The sequence below is a fragment of the Festucalex cinctus genome, chromosome 20 (assembly GCF_051991245.1).
Source record: "Festucalex cinctus isolate MCC-2025b chromosome 20, RoL_Fcin_1.0, whole genome shotgun sequence".
NCBI classification, from domain to species: Eukaryota; Metazoa; Chordata; class Actinopteri; order Syngnathiformes; family Syngnathidae; genus Festucalex; species Festucalex cinctus.
This window is the reverse complement of record NC_135430.1, coordinates 9,388,112-9,404,831: the sequence shown is the minus strand read 5'-3', so window position 1 is coordinate 9,404,831 and position 16,720 is coordinate 9,388,112. Positions and strand designations below refer to the sequence as shown.

Below are 16,720 nucleotides of genomic sequence, written 5' to 3'. Positions count from 1 at the left end.
TATAGCTTTGTAAACAAACCCAACAATAGAATTTGTATAAACGCTGCCTTTATTAGCGCCAAACAAACAGTCGCATGTTGTCCTCCTCCAATGCTTTGATGCTCGCCTTCGTTACCATCATGTCATTGGCAATCAAGTCGGTGTGGCATGAGATCCCTAAAGAAAAAAATAAATCACAAAAAAATACGGTACCAGTAATAGGTTTAATATAGTAAAGTAGTATAGTTTTTTTGTCAGTGTAAAAGAAATGTACACATTTTGTTGCATTTTTTAATGTATGAACATTGCTACAGGCAAATACTTATTTCTATAAACACTTCCAAATGTCTCTAAAATATAAGGTGCGTGTACACACACAAACAAAAACACATACATTCACTCATGCATACAATATATCATGTAATGAATTCTGAGTGGCATACCAGAGTCAATGATGTCAGCAGTACTTGAGGGTACAGGTTACTGGAGCCATCTGGCTGCATAACTGCAACAATCTCTGCCACTTCGAGTCGTCTTTTCTTTGCTTGTCTCTCCTGTGCACGTTCATATCTTGGCACCGACTGGGCTGAGACATAGATGTTGTAACTTGGGACCCAACTTTAATGTTGGAGCCCAGTCGGGATGATTGGACAGAAAAACGGGCGCAGGGCGACCTGTTAAAATAAACAAATATATAAACAAATAAAATATGGAAAGACTGGTTATTTTACCGCAGTAGGGTGGCCGTGAATAAGTTCTTTAGCATGATGTGTAGGCTACCGGGGCTCTGTTTTCTTGCATCAGCCCCTTCTGTCTCTTTTTTTTCCCAAGTTTACATTTTGCCACCAAAAAACATGTTATCGGCATTAAAAGCCCAAGACTAATCAATCCAATTTCAGCAGTAAACACTTTGCACTAGCACTACTTGGGTGAAAATGTTCGATGTTAGCTTTCGGCTAACGTCCGCTAGCCAGCTTGTACTACCGAACTTGCTTGCTCATGAATCCAAAACATAAGCAACTTGCCCATATATGGGCGGTCGAAACGTTATTAATCCTCGTGCATTAAATAAAGGTAAACAAGCTTACCGCTCACAAAGTGATCGCTGCACACACGAGCCCAAAGTAACGACTTCCCTCCGGAGTCCGCACTCCTCTGTCTCCAGGCCCTGGTTCCTAATTATTTTCGGAATTCGGAAAAAAGACCGACCATTTTCCCCCTTGGCTTTGTTCGAACAGCCAACGATACAGCAACAATGTACCATTTTAAACGCAGAAAACAAACGTGATAGATACGTGTTAGACCGAATCGCTACGTAAATGGAGGCCACCCAGCATGGCGACTACGAGAAATCCGAGGCGGAAGTGACGACATGTGCAAGCGACCTATACCAGGTATTGGTTACTAGCCTTATTTTAAGGTGGCCGCCCTCTTGTGGCCGTTTTAGGAACTAGAAATGAGAAATTTAAGAAATAGAAAATTGTCATTAATTTAAATTATTTTATTTTTTTAAGAAAAATACTCTATTGGAATATATGGGTTATATGTAGTATTTGGTATCCGTCTGGAAAAAAAAAAAAAAAAAAAAAAAGCAGTATCAACATTCCTAGTTATCTTTACAATCATCAACATTGCCACGTCATCGCTTCCATTGTCATCATCATAATCATCTTCATCGTCACGTTGATGGTGATCTTGATGGTGGTTATTCAGGAGTTGCGTTCGGGTTCGAGACTATCAGATGGCGATTTCTGGATCGGCTTGACCCGTGTGGATGACGACTTACGCAACTTTTCTGACGGTGTCACGTCCTGCTCGCAACGCTACAGGTGGACCGACGGCAGCCCCGCCTCCTTCAGGTGACATCGCCGCCACCGCCGCGTGCGCAAACTGTTGTTGTTTGCCAACAAGAAGTGATGTTTGTCAACAGGAAGTGGTACATGGACGAGCCGTCGTGCGGCGCAGAGTCGTGCGTGGTGATGTACCATCAACCGGGTGCGATTCCGGGAGTGGGCGGGGCTTACCTCTACCAATGGAACGACGACCGCTGCTCCATGAAGCATAATTTCATCTGCAAATATCAACCTGGTCGCCACATCTTGTTGTCAAAATTCGTCATCCGGCGTTCTTGACGACTCTGACGGCATCTTTTTTTGTCTCTTTGGCAGAGCGCCACCCGGAGGAGGAGCCTGGTACCACGGCTGCTGGGCGGGACACAGGTCAGCGAGAAAACAACCCCATCCCCAAACTATCTTCGTCTTATAGATCCATTTTCATATTTTGCTCTCATCGTCAACTTCTCTGTGCCGCCTTGAGATACGAGTGACCTGACATTGGTGGATATCACAAAATTCAACAAAGAGCATTCAACTTGTATCTCAAGGTACCACTGCACTCAGTGCAATTTTGTGCGTGTGTGCAGAGACCACGCTGGATGGCGGTCACGTGACCTTGACTGAAGCTTCAGGTACGCACACTCGACCCGCATGGATTTTTTTTAAACGCCAATTCCGACAAAAAAAAATAATACTGTTGACCAATGACATAAAAAAAAAATAAAAAAAATAAAAAAAAAACAATAAAAGGACTTGTAGGCAAAACATTTGCGTGTTTTGTAATACTTTAGTATTTTGCTTAACTTTACAAGCAAGAGGAAATTCTAAGTATAAAAACATTTGGGTCCTGAGTGCGCATGAGCAACAGAAGTCAATTTTCGAAGGCAACAAGCAGTTGTTCTGAACGAAACTCCGCCCATCAGTGATGTCATCAGGAAGCACTCACGTTTTTTTTGCGCGTAGGCCCGTTGGCGCTGTACGTCATCCTTCCCACTATCCCGCTGCTGCTGCTCATCCTAGTGGCCGCCGGGACTTGCTGCTGTCACGTGTTGGGCACAAGGTGGGTAATATTGTAGCCAAACATGATGACATCACCCATTTGGCTCCTCCCACAGCCCAGCTGGGAGGCGGGCCAACCTTTGGATCTCCAAGACGCCCAAAGGTGACGGCACGGATCCGTGACGTCACGTCCGAGTTACCCGATCGGAGCTGTGATGGGGGCGGAGTCTGAAGTGTCACGTGACATCGTTTGTTGGATTGCTACGCTAACAACACATGCTAAGCTTGTTTTCGTGTGTAAATGATGACATATTCCAACTAAAAAAAAAAATAAAAAAAAAAGTTTGTCACTCCTTCCAATTGAGGGTTCGTTCTTGCCGCCAAGATATATCAAATTCACATTTTCTGATTTAGTGCTTGGATCATATAGCAAACTTTGAAGTACAACAAAATGTTCACTAAACCTGAAATTTATCACATGATTTGAAAGTTTTCAAAACTTAACACAGTGCACCGTGACATTTCACATAGTGTTACAACTAGAGCTGTCAAACGATTACATTTTTTAATCAGATTAATCACATCTTAGAATTTTGATTAATCATGATTAATCACTGATTTAAAAAGGCTTTTTTTCCCCCCCAACATATTTTTCCCGCTCAATTTGAAGCGCACCTATTAAAAAGGATCATCTGCGGTCAAAATTAATAGTGTGATTAATCTGTGGTAATACAATGATTAATTCGATAATTTTTTGTGATTAATTAATTAGTTAACGCTTTAACTTTGACAGCACTAGTTACAACATGAAAATCACCCAGTGGGTTGAAACAAATTTTGATTTGAATGAAACTTTGCGTACTTGTTGATAGTGATTCCACAACACTAAATCTGAAATTTGAGGTCAATCGGAGCAGGGGTTCGGGAGCTACGGCACACAAACTTTTGGCATTTTCAGCAAAAAGAGGCGTGGCCATCTTCCTTTGAACATTTGTATCTCAAGAACTAAAAGAAGAGCTTACATGTGTATGTGTATGTGTGCGTGCGTGCGCGTGCAAATACGTATAAATTTATACTCATTAATTCACCTAAAACCTTATAAATATCCCATTACCCTTCGCCTTAACCAGGTACTTCAGAATCTTGCCAGAGTCGTGAGATTCAAATGGTCAGGAGACCAGAGAAAAGGTCAGAAAAAATAAAGAGAAAAGAAAGATAAATCAAAGTGAAATCCAGCACCGACCAAACACTTCCTGCCTTCCCCATGGTTACAAAATCAAAGTCTTACGCCAACCCCGGAAGCCTCTAAATTCCAACAAATTAGCGAGATCTCAAGAGACCAGAGGAAAAACTAAAGAGAGGAAGGAGGGAAGGATCGATGAGGCAGAGTGACATCCGTAGAAGCCAGTACATCCAATCCATCAAAGTGAAATCCAGCACCAACAAAACCCCTCCTGCGTGGTTACAAAACCAGAGTCTTACGCCAACCCCAGAAACCTCAAACTTCCAATAAATTGAGATCTCAAGTGACCAGAGGAAAAACTAAAGAGAGGAAGGAGGGAAGGATAGATAAAGCAAAGTGAGATCCACAGACACCAGCACCCACTGATTCAAGGGGCTGTGGGAGGGAGAGGCAAATTTTGTTTGAGTTTCAGTAGATGCTGGTGCGATGGATCTGGCATGCATAAGGACCACCACCAAAGAAAGAAGCCGTCAACCGCGGTCCAGCAAAGCGAGCACCGCCCCCCCCGGAATTCCCAGGCCGCGGCAGCACCAAGGCCACCCCCAAGCCACCCGAGCGGACACCGGTCGGCGAGCCGACCCAGACGCCCGGAACACCCCCGCCCCAGCCCCGGCCCACACCCCCGAGCCCAAGGCCGCAGAACGAGGCCCGCATCACCCCACCGGTCCCCAGCCCCCAAACAAGCCCCCATAACCCAAACAACCCCCCCCCGCCCGGAAACCGGCACCGGGCAGCAGCGCAGAGAGGGAAGACGTGCCCACCCCACCTCCAGCCGTGCGAAAGGAGCACAGCGGCGGGAGGGGGTAAGCAGAGGAGGAAGCACCGGGGGAGAGGCGGAACACCAGAACACCGAGCCCGGTGGGAAGAGGCCCCGGTCGTCACGCCAGCGTACTAGTGACACCTAACCCTGTTACTGAGTCCGCCAGCTCGCCGACTGGCGAGCTCTACCCTTACACCGTGAATGTGGCCCCACCCAGTGTATATACAAGTGTGTGCGTGTGGTGCATTAAAATTGGGAGCAGGTGAGCAGAGGGAAAAAATTTCCCCTACTCCGATACACCCGCGTCCCCCCCAAAAAATGAATATGTATATGCGTGGTGCATTAAAAAAGGAAATGGAGGGACAAAGTGGTGGGGCAGGGACACAGATGGGGGGGACCACAGCGCTGCCAGGCACTGCAGTCCATCCCCCCTGATGGCTCCCCGCCCCAACTCACCCCTCCCCTTGGACATGAAGTGCATTAAAATTGGAGGGGAGTTGAAGGGTGAAGACGGTGTCTCCACCCTTCCCCACCCCACCAAGAAATGTGTTGTGTGCCCTATGTGTATATTTACAAAGTGTATAGTGCAAAACTAGTGAAGTGAGTAAGAGGAGCGACCAGCGGGGCCTCACCCAACCCGGCGGGTGTAGGTGGCACTCCACCGATTGACCTCAAAGTTCAGATTTAGTGCTGTGCAGTCACTATCAACAAGTACACCGAGTTTCATTTAAATTTCATCTTGCTTGGTTAAAATTTTCTGATATTTTTTTTTGGTTTGTTTGGCATGGAACGACCCAATGGGACACTTACTGTATGAAACTGAGCGATTGTGAACGTGCCTTTGTGTGTTTGTGGCCTGCGATTGGTTGACGAGGAGAAGCCCACTGGGAAGGGGATGGCCGGCCATCTTGCTGCATAAAGCCTCCAGCCAATGAGAGAAAAGTTTTCTTAAGTGGTATCAGTCGAAGGACGCGTCCACCACCTCTTCCTGTTTGAAATCCGGGACCCCGTCGAGATCTTGGAAGAGGATGGGCGGGTCGGGGTCTTCCGGCGTTTGGCCAATGCCGTGCATGCGCTTGCGGTGCTGCTGCAGGTTGCCTTGGCGATTGAAGCGGGCCGGGCACACGTCGCAGGCAAAGGGCCGCTCCCCCGTGTGGATGATGACGTGGCGGGCCAGCTGCGAGCGGCACTTCTTGTCCTTGCCGCAGATGTGGCAGACGAAATTCTGCGGCAGGCGCGTGCCGTCGCGGTGGACCACGTGCCGGTGCCGCTTCAGGTGGCTGAGGCGGCGGAAGCGGCGCGGGCAGAAATCGCAGGCGTGTGGCCGCTCGTCGCTGTGCACGGCCTCGTGGCTGCTGAGCAGCGAGCGGAACTTGAACTCTTTGCCGCAGGTGGCACACGGAAAGGAATTGCCGGCGCGCGGGCTGGCAGAGCGAGCCGCTACCGCCGCCGCCCCCTTCAGGTGCGCGCGCGCGAGGTGCCGCTTCATGCAGGCGTGGTTGGCGAAGCGGCGGGGGCACAGCGAGCAGCGGAAGGGCTTGTTGGCCGAGTGCACTCGCGAGTGGGCGGCGAGGAGCGCCTCCGTCTTCAGACGCTTGCCGCAAACGTCGCACTGCAGCGAGCCGTCCTCGCCGTCCTCCTCGTCGGCGGCGGCGGTGGCGCCGTCGGGGTGGACGAGGAGCTTGTGGCGCTCCAGCTGGTAACCGCGGCAGAACTTGCGGCCGCAGACGTCGCACAGGTGTGGCCGCTCGTCCGAGTGCGTCAGCAGGTGGGTGGCCAGCTGCGAGCGGAACTTCATCTCCTTGCCGCAGAAGTGGCACAGCAAGGAGCCCGAGTGGCGCCGCCGCGTCCCACCGTCGCCGTGCACCGTGAGCTTGTGGTGCTCCAAGTCGTTGGTGCGCATGTAGGCCTTGGAGCAAAGGTCGCAGCGGTGGGGCTTGACCCCCAGGTGGATGACCTCGTGCGTCTTGAGCGCCGAGCGGCAGCGGAAGGTTTTGCCGCAAACGTCGCAGAGCCACGTCTGCACCAGGCGCTGCCTCTGGCGCCGGGCCACTCCCCCCGGGTGGAGGCGGCTGAGGTGGTGGCGAAGGTTGTCGCGGCGGTTGAAGCGAAGGTCGCACAGGTGGCACGCGAAGGGTTTCTGGCCCGTGTGGATGAAGGAGTGGCGGGCCAGGCTCGACTTGTTCTTCATCACCTGACCACATACGTCACACACGTTGGTCCCCGCCTCCAATTTCACCGCCACCGCCGCACCTGATGACGCAGAACAACACACTAGTGTTCATTTTAGCAGCCATTTTTACATTTAGTCTGTTTTAGTCCAGTTTCAACATGGTCACCCTCATCCCATTTTTATTTATTTATTTATTTATGTATTTTTTGTTTAGTTTTCGTTGATGAAATTAACACTACAACACACACATTGGAGATAAAACCTCCATTTTGAGATTTTCCAATAAATAAAACTGCTTTCGCACCTCCTTTGGGCAAAATCCACACAGCCTCCTCCCCCTCCTCATCCACCACCTGCTGCTGGTCGTCTGGCTCCCCGCCTCCAGACGAAGGTTCGGGTGACGGCGGCGTCTGCAGGTCTTCATGCCACCTGGGAGGTCGCCGCACCCTCTGCGGGCGCATGCTGGACAGCGGTGGTGAAGGGGGGGAGATGGCGGCGGTGTTGGGGAGGGGCTCCTGCGGGGCTTTGACGGCGTTTCGGACCACTTTGCTTCTGCTCTGCGGCAGCGCGGCGTTGCCATTTTGACTATCAGGCGGCACACGGCGAACGGGTATGGCGGACAAATCTGCGAGGTTAGAATTCTGCGTTTACACGAGTGGGGGCACATCGAACCGTTTCTGCCAGTAGCTCAAGTCGTGTGACCGAAGCCCCGCCCACCTGCACGTCTGCAGCACAGCCGGCAAGTCAACAGGTCCGCCTGGACGCCGACGTCTCGACTCTGGGCGACGTTGCTCTGACAAGCGACCTCGTGGGTCCTGCCCGCTGGTGCCTCCCACTGGCAGGCCACCTCCCGCCACTTCCTCGCCAGGACGCGCAGCTCATTTCCGGCTCCGGGGGGCGCCACTGATGCAGACGCCATCGCACTCCTGAATGTGACACACAACGCAAACTTATTACCAGATTCCAGTCAATCCAACTCAGCCCCTGGTCATTTTTTTTTTTTCTGTGGAAAGTAGTTTTGGTTATACAGTACAGTATTTACAATTTAACAGGGCTCGTTCCCGAAACCGCACCAATTATTTGCAATGTATATACCTTAATCAGATGCTTACTTACTTACTTACGTTATTATCATTATTAAACTTTTGGGTGGACTTGTGTACAGCAACAGTCAAAAGTTAAAAAAAAAAGAAAAAAAAAAACACCTTCCAACTGGATAGCACGTGAAAGCTTCTCGAAACATCCAACTAATCATGTGCTCAGTCATGCTTCAGAAGTTAATTTTTGAAAATCATCTTTTCAAACTTTACAATCATCTTTTTTAAGGGTCGGCGAGTACCGATAGCAGGCATGATCCCACTGATTTTGAGTTCACAGGTCACATGACCTGAAAGTTACTGGGCTAGAATGCTAAATTTTTATGTATAAAAAAAAAAAAAAAAATATTGAGATATGAAATGGGAAAACAAGCGGCGTATCTCATGCGGTTTCCCCAAGAGACCGCTTGGAGCGAATGTCTGTCAAATATCCATCCAACTTGTTCACTTCACCTATCGAACACCCCTAAACTTGAACTGCTTTTACATACAATGAATTTCACGTATATTTATTAGCATTTCAGAAAAGCACTTTATATTGCTTTTTTTTTTTCCAGTAGGAAAGCTGATATACAAATACATACATACATCAACCATTACAATAAACAAACCGTTATTGATTCATGAATGAATGTTAATGGCCCTGTCTGTCGGTTTCACTCAGGAAAATGCACTTTTTAAATACAGGATTTAAACAAACAAACAACTTCTCAATTTACAGATCTGGGCTTTTCTTAACGTGTGGGGGTGATTTTGTCCTAAACCCCCCACACCCCCAGCCTGTATTTGTATTTTTATCTTTTTTTCCACTCACTCACATGTGTGAATGCGTGAAAAAAAAATCACGCAGCCGACACGTTCGCGAATGAATTTTCGTGTGACATAAAGCCGACATTTGAATTCGACGTCAAAATGTATTGTGTGTTAAACGTATTGTGAGAATTAACTTGTGTAAGTTTATTATGATTATTCCGTGTAAGTAATCGGACGAACAATCAGTCAACTGGAAGAAACTATTAGCTTCATGCTAACAGCGAAAGCAAAACAATAAAAAGGATTCGGATAATAAGTGCTACGTTCTTACCTGCGCCCAGCAGTCTGACGACCTACGAGCGACACAAGGTGAGAAAAGTTGTTCAAGATTATAACACAATTGTTGAACAAGTCCACCAAAACAAGCAACACTTTTCTTCGCTGTCTCCGTCGTCGTCTTCTTCGTCGGTTTGTGTTTCTTCTCCGGAAGTGGATAACTCGAGTGCTACGGCTGACGCGCGTCCCCCTGTGGGTTAGGGAATCGAATTATCAGTCAATGGATGTCGTTTCTCTTTCTTTCTCTTTCTTTCTCTTTCTTTCAAGCATTTTATAGCATAAAATACCACCATTACACATTTAAAGCATTTTATTATACTTTTAAGTACACACACCCACGGTCTCCATCTACAGCAAAAAAAACTTTTGTTTGGAATTATGATATCACATTGACACGTTACGAAGTGGAAATGCTGACAAAAAGTTGGATAATCATACAGATGATTGACAGGTGGCTGATGATGACATGACAACCAGATGACAACGTGACAAGATGAAAATAACAACAGCAACAGACTAAGGAGACAAGGACAGGTGGAGTGATGTAAATGGGCGTGGTTTGTTACAGTGTCATCTTTAAACTCATGACATCATCAAATTTTCGACCACGTGACACAGGTGTTGTGAGAAAGTTTGCTGATGGCGTGAGAAAAAAAATAAGCAAAGTGAAACGTGAGCCGTGCGTCCAGCATCAACAAGACCTTCGGCCATCTTGTTTTGTTTGTGTTGTCAGCCCGTTTGTTGTCCTCGTCTGGCACAAGTCTTAAATGACCTTGAGGGATGGCAGGTGCCCTCTGTGACCTCGCTGATGATGGCAGCTTTTACACACACAAACATAAACACGCACAAGCGCAGTTGTATTCCTCACTACCGATTGGCCGTCATGGAACAAAGCCAACGAGATATAGGAAAGCACGTGAGACGAGGACAGACGCCAGACTGTCCTGAAGAAGGTAACATCACTTTTGTTGACGCTCTTCGGGATTCTAGTGGACTCTTCCGGCTGTCGCATTTGATTGGTAGGCTGGCGGATCTTTTTGAGAAATTCCACAAAGATGGACAGGAAGGCAGTTGACTTGAGTATTTTTATTTTTTTTTATGGAGTTTCCCCTCCATTTGCTTCATTCAAATGTATCCATAAATTTATCTCATTCATTGTCATATCAGTCAACGGTAAAATTTTGTTTTCGGAATGAAATGAGAACGAATTTTAGTCGACTCGTTCGGGCATGCGTGTCAAATTGGTGAGGACACCGCCTCAATTTATGGGGCCCACCGAAACAAATCTAGCGGCTCAGCTTCAAGTTTGCTGCTATACGGATATCTTCTGCTCGTTTTGGTGGCATCTCTACCAAAAATGTGGTTCAATCAAACCTATTTTTTGTTATGATGCTGATGACTTTGACAGTGTGCCTCCAGCGCAAGACGTCGGCGTGTTTGGAATGTCTTCTGTGGACGAGCTGGCCAGGGTGGAAAAGGACAAAGCAAGGAAGGTAAAACGGGCCGAAAAAAAAAACAAAAACGGGATGACATCGTAATGTAGTTAGTGTTGTCAAACGATTCAAAATTTTAATCTGATTAATCACACTTTTTAATTTTGATTAATCACGATTAATCAGCTAAATTACTTGCGTATTTGCGTAATATAAAATAAATACAAAATACCGTAATATTTTGACATTAACGCATTTTATGATCTGAATGTCATTTGCAAACATTGATTAAATGCATGTACGCAATTGCATGCATGCGTGTATTGCTCAAAATGTAACAGCATCATATCAATTGGGTGCAATTCAGCAATTATTAATTAATTAAACACAAATTACTTTTGTTTTATCTAAAGTCCCATCAGGGTGTTTTTTTGTTTTTTTTTGTTTTTTAAAAGAGAAATGTACCACCGAGCACACCAGCTGGAGTCACTCCGCTCATTTTGGAACTGACCTAATCACTGACCTGCGCAACCTTCAATGTAACCATCCGCGGTTACGTTGAAGGCTCAAGTGCAATCCAAAAAAAATAAAAATTGTGCGATTAATATGCGTTAATACGTGATTAATGCGACATTTTTCTGTGATTAATTAATCTATTAACGCTTTAACTTTGACAGCCCTAGTTGTAATACACATATCCTACCACAGGGGGAGACAAATGACAGCAGGAATTTCTTCCCGCGAGCCGTCAGCTCGACCCCCAGGGCTACGCCCACCTCGAGCAAAAGCATCGCAGAGTCCCCGCCCACCACACGAAGGTAAACACACTTTAGTTACACGTGATGTCACACACTCACCAGGATTGCTTTGCGTGTGCATGTGCGCGTGGTAGGCTGAGCTTCAGTGGAATGTTCAGGTTGGCCTCCAGGGAATCCAACCAGCAAACGTCGCCCTCCCCAATTGCCAGCAAACTCTTTTCACGCAATAAGAGGAGCAAAACCAGAGGTGTGTGTTTCTCACATGTTCAGCTGATACTTTCTTCTCCGATTCCTTGATTTTCATCCATTTCATCCCATGTCCACCTTCCACGTCGTCCTGGTCTGGCCCAGCCTTCAGCTTGTCGTGCGCACCGCCTCCGCCACCCCCTCCTCTTCAGGTTCCACCCGACCCGGGGCAGGTGGGCGCCTTCCGCCTGGAGAAGTACGCCAGCGAGCCCAGACGCCTGCGATCCTTCTCGTCACCACCGGACGCGGGACAACGCTCGTCCTCATTATCGTCTGCATCCTGTCGCACCACGCCTTTGGCCCACCCGCTTCCGATTGGCGGCAAGGTGTGAAAGCTGAAACGATTTTGAAGTTAAAGAGAAGTTAAGAAGATTTTTTTATTTATTTATATATATATATTTTTTTTATAAGCTGACTGTGTACACGCTGGACTGGTCACCAGCCAATGGCAGTGCAAACATAAAACAATTTCTTGCAAGTTAACAGATGGGAAAAAACGATGTGCAAAATATAAAGTTGATCAAATGTTATTTTGTCTTATCTTTAGATAAGGTCATCGTGACGGGGAGAAGTAACAAGTTGAGGTTTTGCCGCGAGTTTGTCTCCCTCTAGCGAATCCCCACACGGCGGAAGCAGGCGTTAAATGCTTTTATTGTGAAAAGCCAAGCCGGAAGTATGTCGCGTATGTGGCGGTTGTGAGATGGACTGCACCTGACATCGCGCCTGGATTTTTCCCGACAAAACGCGAACGTTTGGCGGCAAAAGTGGACGATGGCGACCTGACGTTCTTCTTATTCGTCTTTTTGTCTTCTTCTTCATCTCTTTCTTCACGTCTACATTGCAAACGTCAACGACAAACGGGCGAAATGAACGACGACGGCCAGGTTGGTGCCCGATGACGTCACGCCATCTACGGTGTCGTCATGACGACTCTGCCTGCCCGCACGTTGTCGTCATCCCTCACGTGCATCTGCGATGACGTCACCGTGTATCGCACCCAGATGAGCCACTTTCATTGACTGGGTTTATGATTTAAGCTTAAAGTTAGCGTGGGCATAAAAGCGATGACGTCATTGTTAGGTGATCACTGCATCCAGTCGATTTCCGTGATATCATCAGTCGACGGTTGACAGCCACTAAATTGATTTGAACTGTGCACAAATGACTAAACGCATAGGTACGAAACTGATCATGTTATGCGAAACCGATCACTATTATACGTGACAGTTAGCGCTTTTTCCCCAAAACTTTATTGACCAAAGACATATTTGACGCACAACCACTAAACCAAATGGGCACCAGTATCGCTTCTGCCATCTTGTGGCAGAGCACTGAATTGCTCCACTTGTCACTATAAATGACCAAAGATGTAGTAAATTAATATTTTTCAGAACATGAAATGAAATCGTGTCTTTCAACACGTGATAATCTCAGCCGCCACGTTTGTAGAGAATAATGATATAAGCATACACGTGTTTTAAGTAACACGAAGGATGCTGACGTCATTGTGTGTTCAGCAGGCGGCTGACGTCGCCGGAGAGTCGCAGCAGCGACGCCTGGTGGACGAAGCCGGTAAGACCATGTTTCTTCTTTGCAAGAACGTTTGGATTGTTTGGAGTCAGCTGATTAAAAACACGTGTGTTTGTAGCATGTGCGGACTCCGAGAGGGACATCTACACACGCTTCATGAAGTCTCACAAGTGCTACGACATCATACCCACCAGCTCCAAACTCGTCGTCTTTGACACCACGCTACAGGTGGCTCGCCGACACCGACGTGACTGGCACATGTCATGACACATGACTGACAAGTGCGTCCGTGTTCATGTTGCAGGTGAAGAAAGCGTTCTTCGCTCTTGTGGCTAACGGAGTCCGGGCTGCTCCTCTGTGGGAAACCAAGAAACAAAGTTTTGTTGGTAATCATGCACGCATGCATGCGCTCAAACGCAACTGGGTTCTTCTTCTTCTTGTCTGTTTCAGGAATGTTGACCATCACAGACTTCATCAACATCTTGACCAGATACTACAAGTCACCCATGGTACTGCACACACATGTTGAAAAGATGTGATTGTGTAAGATGCCAGCTGCTGAATGTCTTAAGTTTTTTTTTTTTTTTACCTTCAGGTTCAAATTTACGAGCTGGAGGAACACAAGATTGAGACGTGGAGAGGTTCACTTCACATTTTTTGTTTTGAACCGATAGCCAATAAGAGATCAGATTTGTTTAAAGATTTCAAATGTCACGCCCAGAAAACAGGGCCACCTGTGACGTCATTTTCCAAGTGGCGATGGACAAAATGGCCACCCTCCGAGATGGATTTTGCTGCTTAATTCCTATTCCACAAAAGCAGCATTAAATCAGAATACCAGGTTTAGCCTAGTGGGTGCATCGAACATATAATTGTTTCGAAAAACAGTTAATGGCCTCCTTTATATGCCAACAATCATCCTGAAAAGCGCACATGGTCTCAGTTCTACTCTACAAGTAGCGTGGTGACTTGACTCTGGCTGAGCGTGTTCTGTTTGTTGACAGAACTTTACCTGCAGGAGACCTTCAAGCCTCTGGTCCACATCTCGCCGGACGCCAGGTACCTCCCCTATGCGTGTGCGTCACACCAGCGTCCTGGCAGGAAACAGAAAGTTAATGTGTGTGCTTTACGTCATTAGCATCTTCGAGGCGGTACACTCGCTGATCCGGAACAAGATCCATCGTCTTCCCGTCGTCGACCCGCTGAGCGGCAACGCGCTTTACATCCTGACGCACAAACGCATCCTCAAGTTCCTGCAGCTCTTCGTGAGTGTCCTGCGCCTACCTGCCCGCCCGAAGGGGGTGCTCCTGCGCTCTTGGTGAGCCATGTGTGTGCGTACCAGCTGTGCGAGATGCCCAGGCCCGCCTTCATGAAGAAGACGTTGGAGGAAGTGGGCGTGGGCACTTACTCCGACGTGGCCTTCATCCACCCGGACACGCCCCTCATCACCGCCCTGTCCGTCTTCACGCACCGGCGCGTCTCCGCCCTGCCCGTCGTCAATCACCATGGTAACGGCCGCATGCAAGCCAGCAAAATCAAACATTTACAAAATGAAGTTCACAAGTTTGTTCCGGAAATTTCACCTCAAATATCACAAGCTGTGTTTGTTTGTGTGTACGCAGGCCAAGTAGTGGACATCTACTCCAAGTTCGACGTGATCGTGAGTAAAATTGGCCGAGCGGTTGCCGGTCCGGGTGTCATCCGTGGTGTTTTCCCCTTCAGAACCTGGCGGCGGAGAAGACGTACAACGACTTGGACGTGACAGTCACGCAGGCGCTCCAGCACCGCTCGCAGTACTTTGAAGGCGTCCTAAAGTGCAACAAGATGGAGACACTGGAGACCATCGTGGACCGCATCGTTAAGGCCGAGGTGACGTTCGCGCCCCGGATGGGAAGTCGAGCACCTGCCTGACGTTGCGTGTATGCGTGCATGCAGGTTCACAGGTTGGTGGCGGTGGACGAAGAGTCTCGGATCGTGGGCATCGTGTCCTTGTCGGACATCCTTCAGGCGCTCGTTTTGACCCCTGCCGGTACGCACACATAAAAACGTCCAAGTGTGGTTGTCATAGCGATCACTTTTGTTTGGCGTTTGCAGGTGTGCTCAGGAATGACCACTCTTTGCACACTCGCGCTCCGTCGGACTCCACATTTGATCAGGACCACAAGCACATCCAGGACCAGGAGCACTGTCAGGACCAGTACCAGGAACATTACCACAACCATGACAGTGACAAGGAACAAAACCAGGATCAGGACCATGACCAAGGCCAGGAGCAGAATAGTGACCAAGATCACGATCAGGACCAGGACCATAACAGTGACCAGGAACAGGAACAGCAGAATGATGACCAGGATCAAGGCAAGGAGCCAGAACATGACCAGGAACTAGATCATGACAAGCAAGACGACCAGGACCAGGAAGATGACCACGGCCAAAGCCAGGACCAGAATACTGACCAGGAACAGCAGGACCACGAATGTGTCCATAACAAGGAACACAGCCAGGACTGTGACCAGGATCATGACAAGGTACAAGACCAGGAGCAGGAACATGACAAGGACCAGGAAAATGACCACCACGACCAAAGCCAGGACCAGACCATGGACCAGGAAGATGCCCATGACAAGGACCAGCACCAGGACAATGAGCAGGATCCTGAAAAAGAACAGGAACATGATAAGGAGCAAGAACATGACCACCACCACGATAATACCCAGGACCAGGAAGTTGACCGTGACCAGACTGTCTTTGAAGACAAGTCCGCTAACTGCCAGCAGGAAGAGATGGAAAGAGAGGACGAGATTGAAAAAATGGAGGAGGGGCTGGAAGGAGGGAGGGACGAAGAGGAGTTGTGACATCATCATTTAAGGCGGGTCAGGCTGTCATTGACAGACGGGCCCGCCCACCAAGAATGTTAGCAGACAAATTGTTTGCATGGCAGCTGTTTTTAAACGGGCTAGCATAGCATAGCAGCTCAGTTACTTGATGTAAACACACAATACTTTATATTGTTATCAGAATGTTAGCAATTTGCTAATGACAAGTCGGTGATAAGTGATTTTGCTACAAGCTAACAGCTTAGTGTGGTGTCACCACGCAATGTCGTGTTTTGACATTGACAATCCTTGCTTGTCTGCACTTCCTGTTCCTTGGCGATGTCATAAGACATCATTCAGCAAGAACATTAGAGAAATGTAATTTATTTCCATATATAAAAGTTGAAATGGTAACTTGGGTGTTTAGTTTTTCTCATCAGAAAAGTAAACTGTTTATCATGAATAATCATCACTGTTCAAAAGGGAAGTAAACATCCATTTGAAAGCGTCCGACTTATGGATGCATTTATTTATTTTCAAAGCCTGTGATGTCAGCACGCTAGTGATGCTAATAACTCGGCTACATGCTAAGACCACATTTGGTCATTTTCATTCGGAATCCTCACACCTTGAAAATGATGACTTTGCAGATTATTAAAAAGTCCGTCTAGCTTACAAATTAATTACCTATTGGAGACATACACATGCAGTGTGAGACGCCAACTCACCGTTGAACGGCACTTCACACGCTACCTCGCCATC

At 47.6% G+C, this 16,720-nt stretch overlaps 3 protein-coding genes and 1 long non-coding RNA gene across 6 annotated transcripts in view; 2 read left to right on the top strand and 2 right to left on the bottom strand.

Moving 5' to 3' along the window:
- Positions 1 to 3,155, top strand: part of LOC144009615 (chondrolectin-like) — a 72,746-nt gene extending 69,591 nt beyond the window's left edge. The window contains exons 3-8 of the mRNA XM_077509439.1: positions 1,693 to 1,838; positions 1,910 to 2,067; positions 2,148 to 2,198; positions 2,402 to 2,446; positions 2,778 to 2,874; positions 2,930 to 3,155. Coding sequence (XP_077365565.1) covers positions 1,693 to 1,838; positions 1,910 to 2,067; positions 2,148 to 2,198; positions 2,402 to 2,446; positions 2,778 to 2,874; positions 2,930 to 2,996 — 564 coding nt within the window. The 3' untranslated portion in view covers positions 2,997 to 3,155. The remainder of the gene's footprint in view (positions 1 to 1,692; positions 1,839 to 1,909; positions 2,068 to 2,147; positions 2,199 to 2,401; positions 2,447 to 2,777; positions 2,875 to 2,929) is intronic.
- LOC144009616 (uncharacterized) lies at positions 32 to 1,363 on the bottom strand. The gene is made up of 3 exons (XR_013280982.1): positions 1,068 to 1,363; positions 423 to 653; positions 32 to 156 (listed from the first exon to the last, which is right to left on the bottom strand). It is a non-coding gene; the product is annotated as an uncharacterized LOC144009616 (long non-coding RNA).
- A 1,615-nt stretch (positions 3,156 to 4,770) lies between the features above and the next one.
- LOC144008958 (zinc finger Y-chromosomal protein 1-like) lies at positions 4,771 to 12,585 on the bottom strand. Its single transcript, XM_077508348.1, has 7 exons — positions 12,324 to 12,585; positions 11,691 to 11,947; positions 11,466 to 11,581; positions 9,171 to 9,365; positions 7,707 to 7,915; positions 7,294 to 7,614; positions 4,771 to 7,069 (listed from the first exon to the last, which is right to left on the bottom strand). The coding sequence occupies exons 5-7, from the start codon at positions 7,906 to 7,908 to the stop codon at positions 5,775 to 5,777; spliced, it is 1,818 nt and encodes a 605-aa protein (XP_077364474.1). The 5' UTR covers positions 7,909 to 7,915; positions 9,171 to 9,365; positions 11,466 to 11,581; positions 11,691 to 11,947; positions 12,324 to 12,585; the 3' UTR covers positions 4,771 to 5,774.
- On the top strand, positions 11,920 to 16,578 carry LOC144008959 (5'-AMP-activated protein kinase subunit gamma-1-like). Of its 3 annotated transcripts, none has more exons than XM_077508349.1 (13): positions 11,920 to 11,975; positions 13,133 to 13,184; positions 13,261 to 13,370; positions 13,447 to 13,528; positions 13,593 to 13,651; positions 13,738 to 13,783; positions 14,147 to 14,201; positions 14,281 to 14,407; positions 14,485 to 14,650; positions 14,765 to 14,802; positions 14,865 to 15,011; positions 15,078 to 15,171; positions 15,237 to 16,578. In XM_077508349.1, exons 3-13 carry the CDS (start codon positions 13,299 to 13,301, stop codon positions 15,995 to 15,997), a joined length of 1,647 nt encoding a protein of 548 aa, XP_077364475.1. In that variant the 5' UTR covers positions 11,920 to 11,975; positions 13,133 to 13,184; positions 13,261 to 13,298; the 3' UTR covers positions 15,998 to 16,578. The 3 variants fall into 3 exon arrangements, with proteins under 3 accessions (XP_077364475.1, XP_077364477.1, XP_077364476.1); XM_077508351.1 differs by lacking the exon at positions 11,920 to 11,975 and adding an exon at positions 12,272 to 12,496 and having other exon boundaries at positions 13,130 to 13,184; XM_077508350.1 differs by lacking the exons at positions 11,920 to 11,975; positions 13,133 to 13,184; positions 13,261 to 13,370 and having other exon boundaries at positions 13,511 to 13,528; positions 13,633 to 13,651.
- Positions 16,579 to 16,720: the final 142 nt, after the last annotated feature.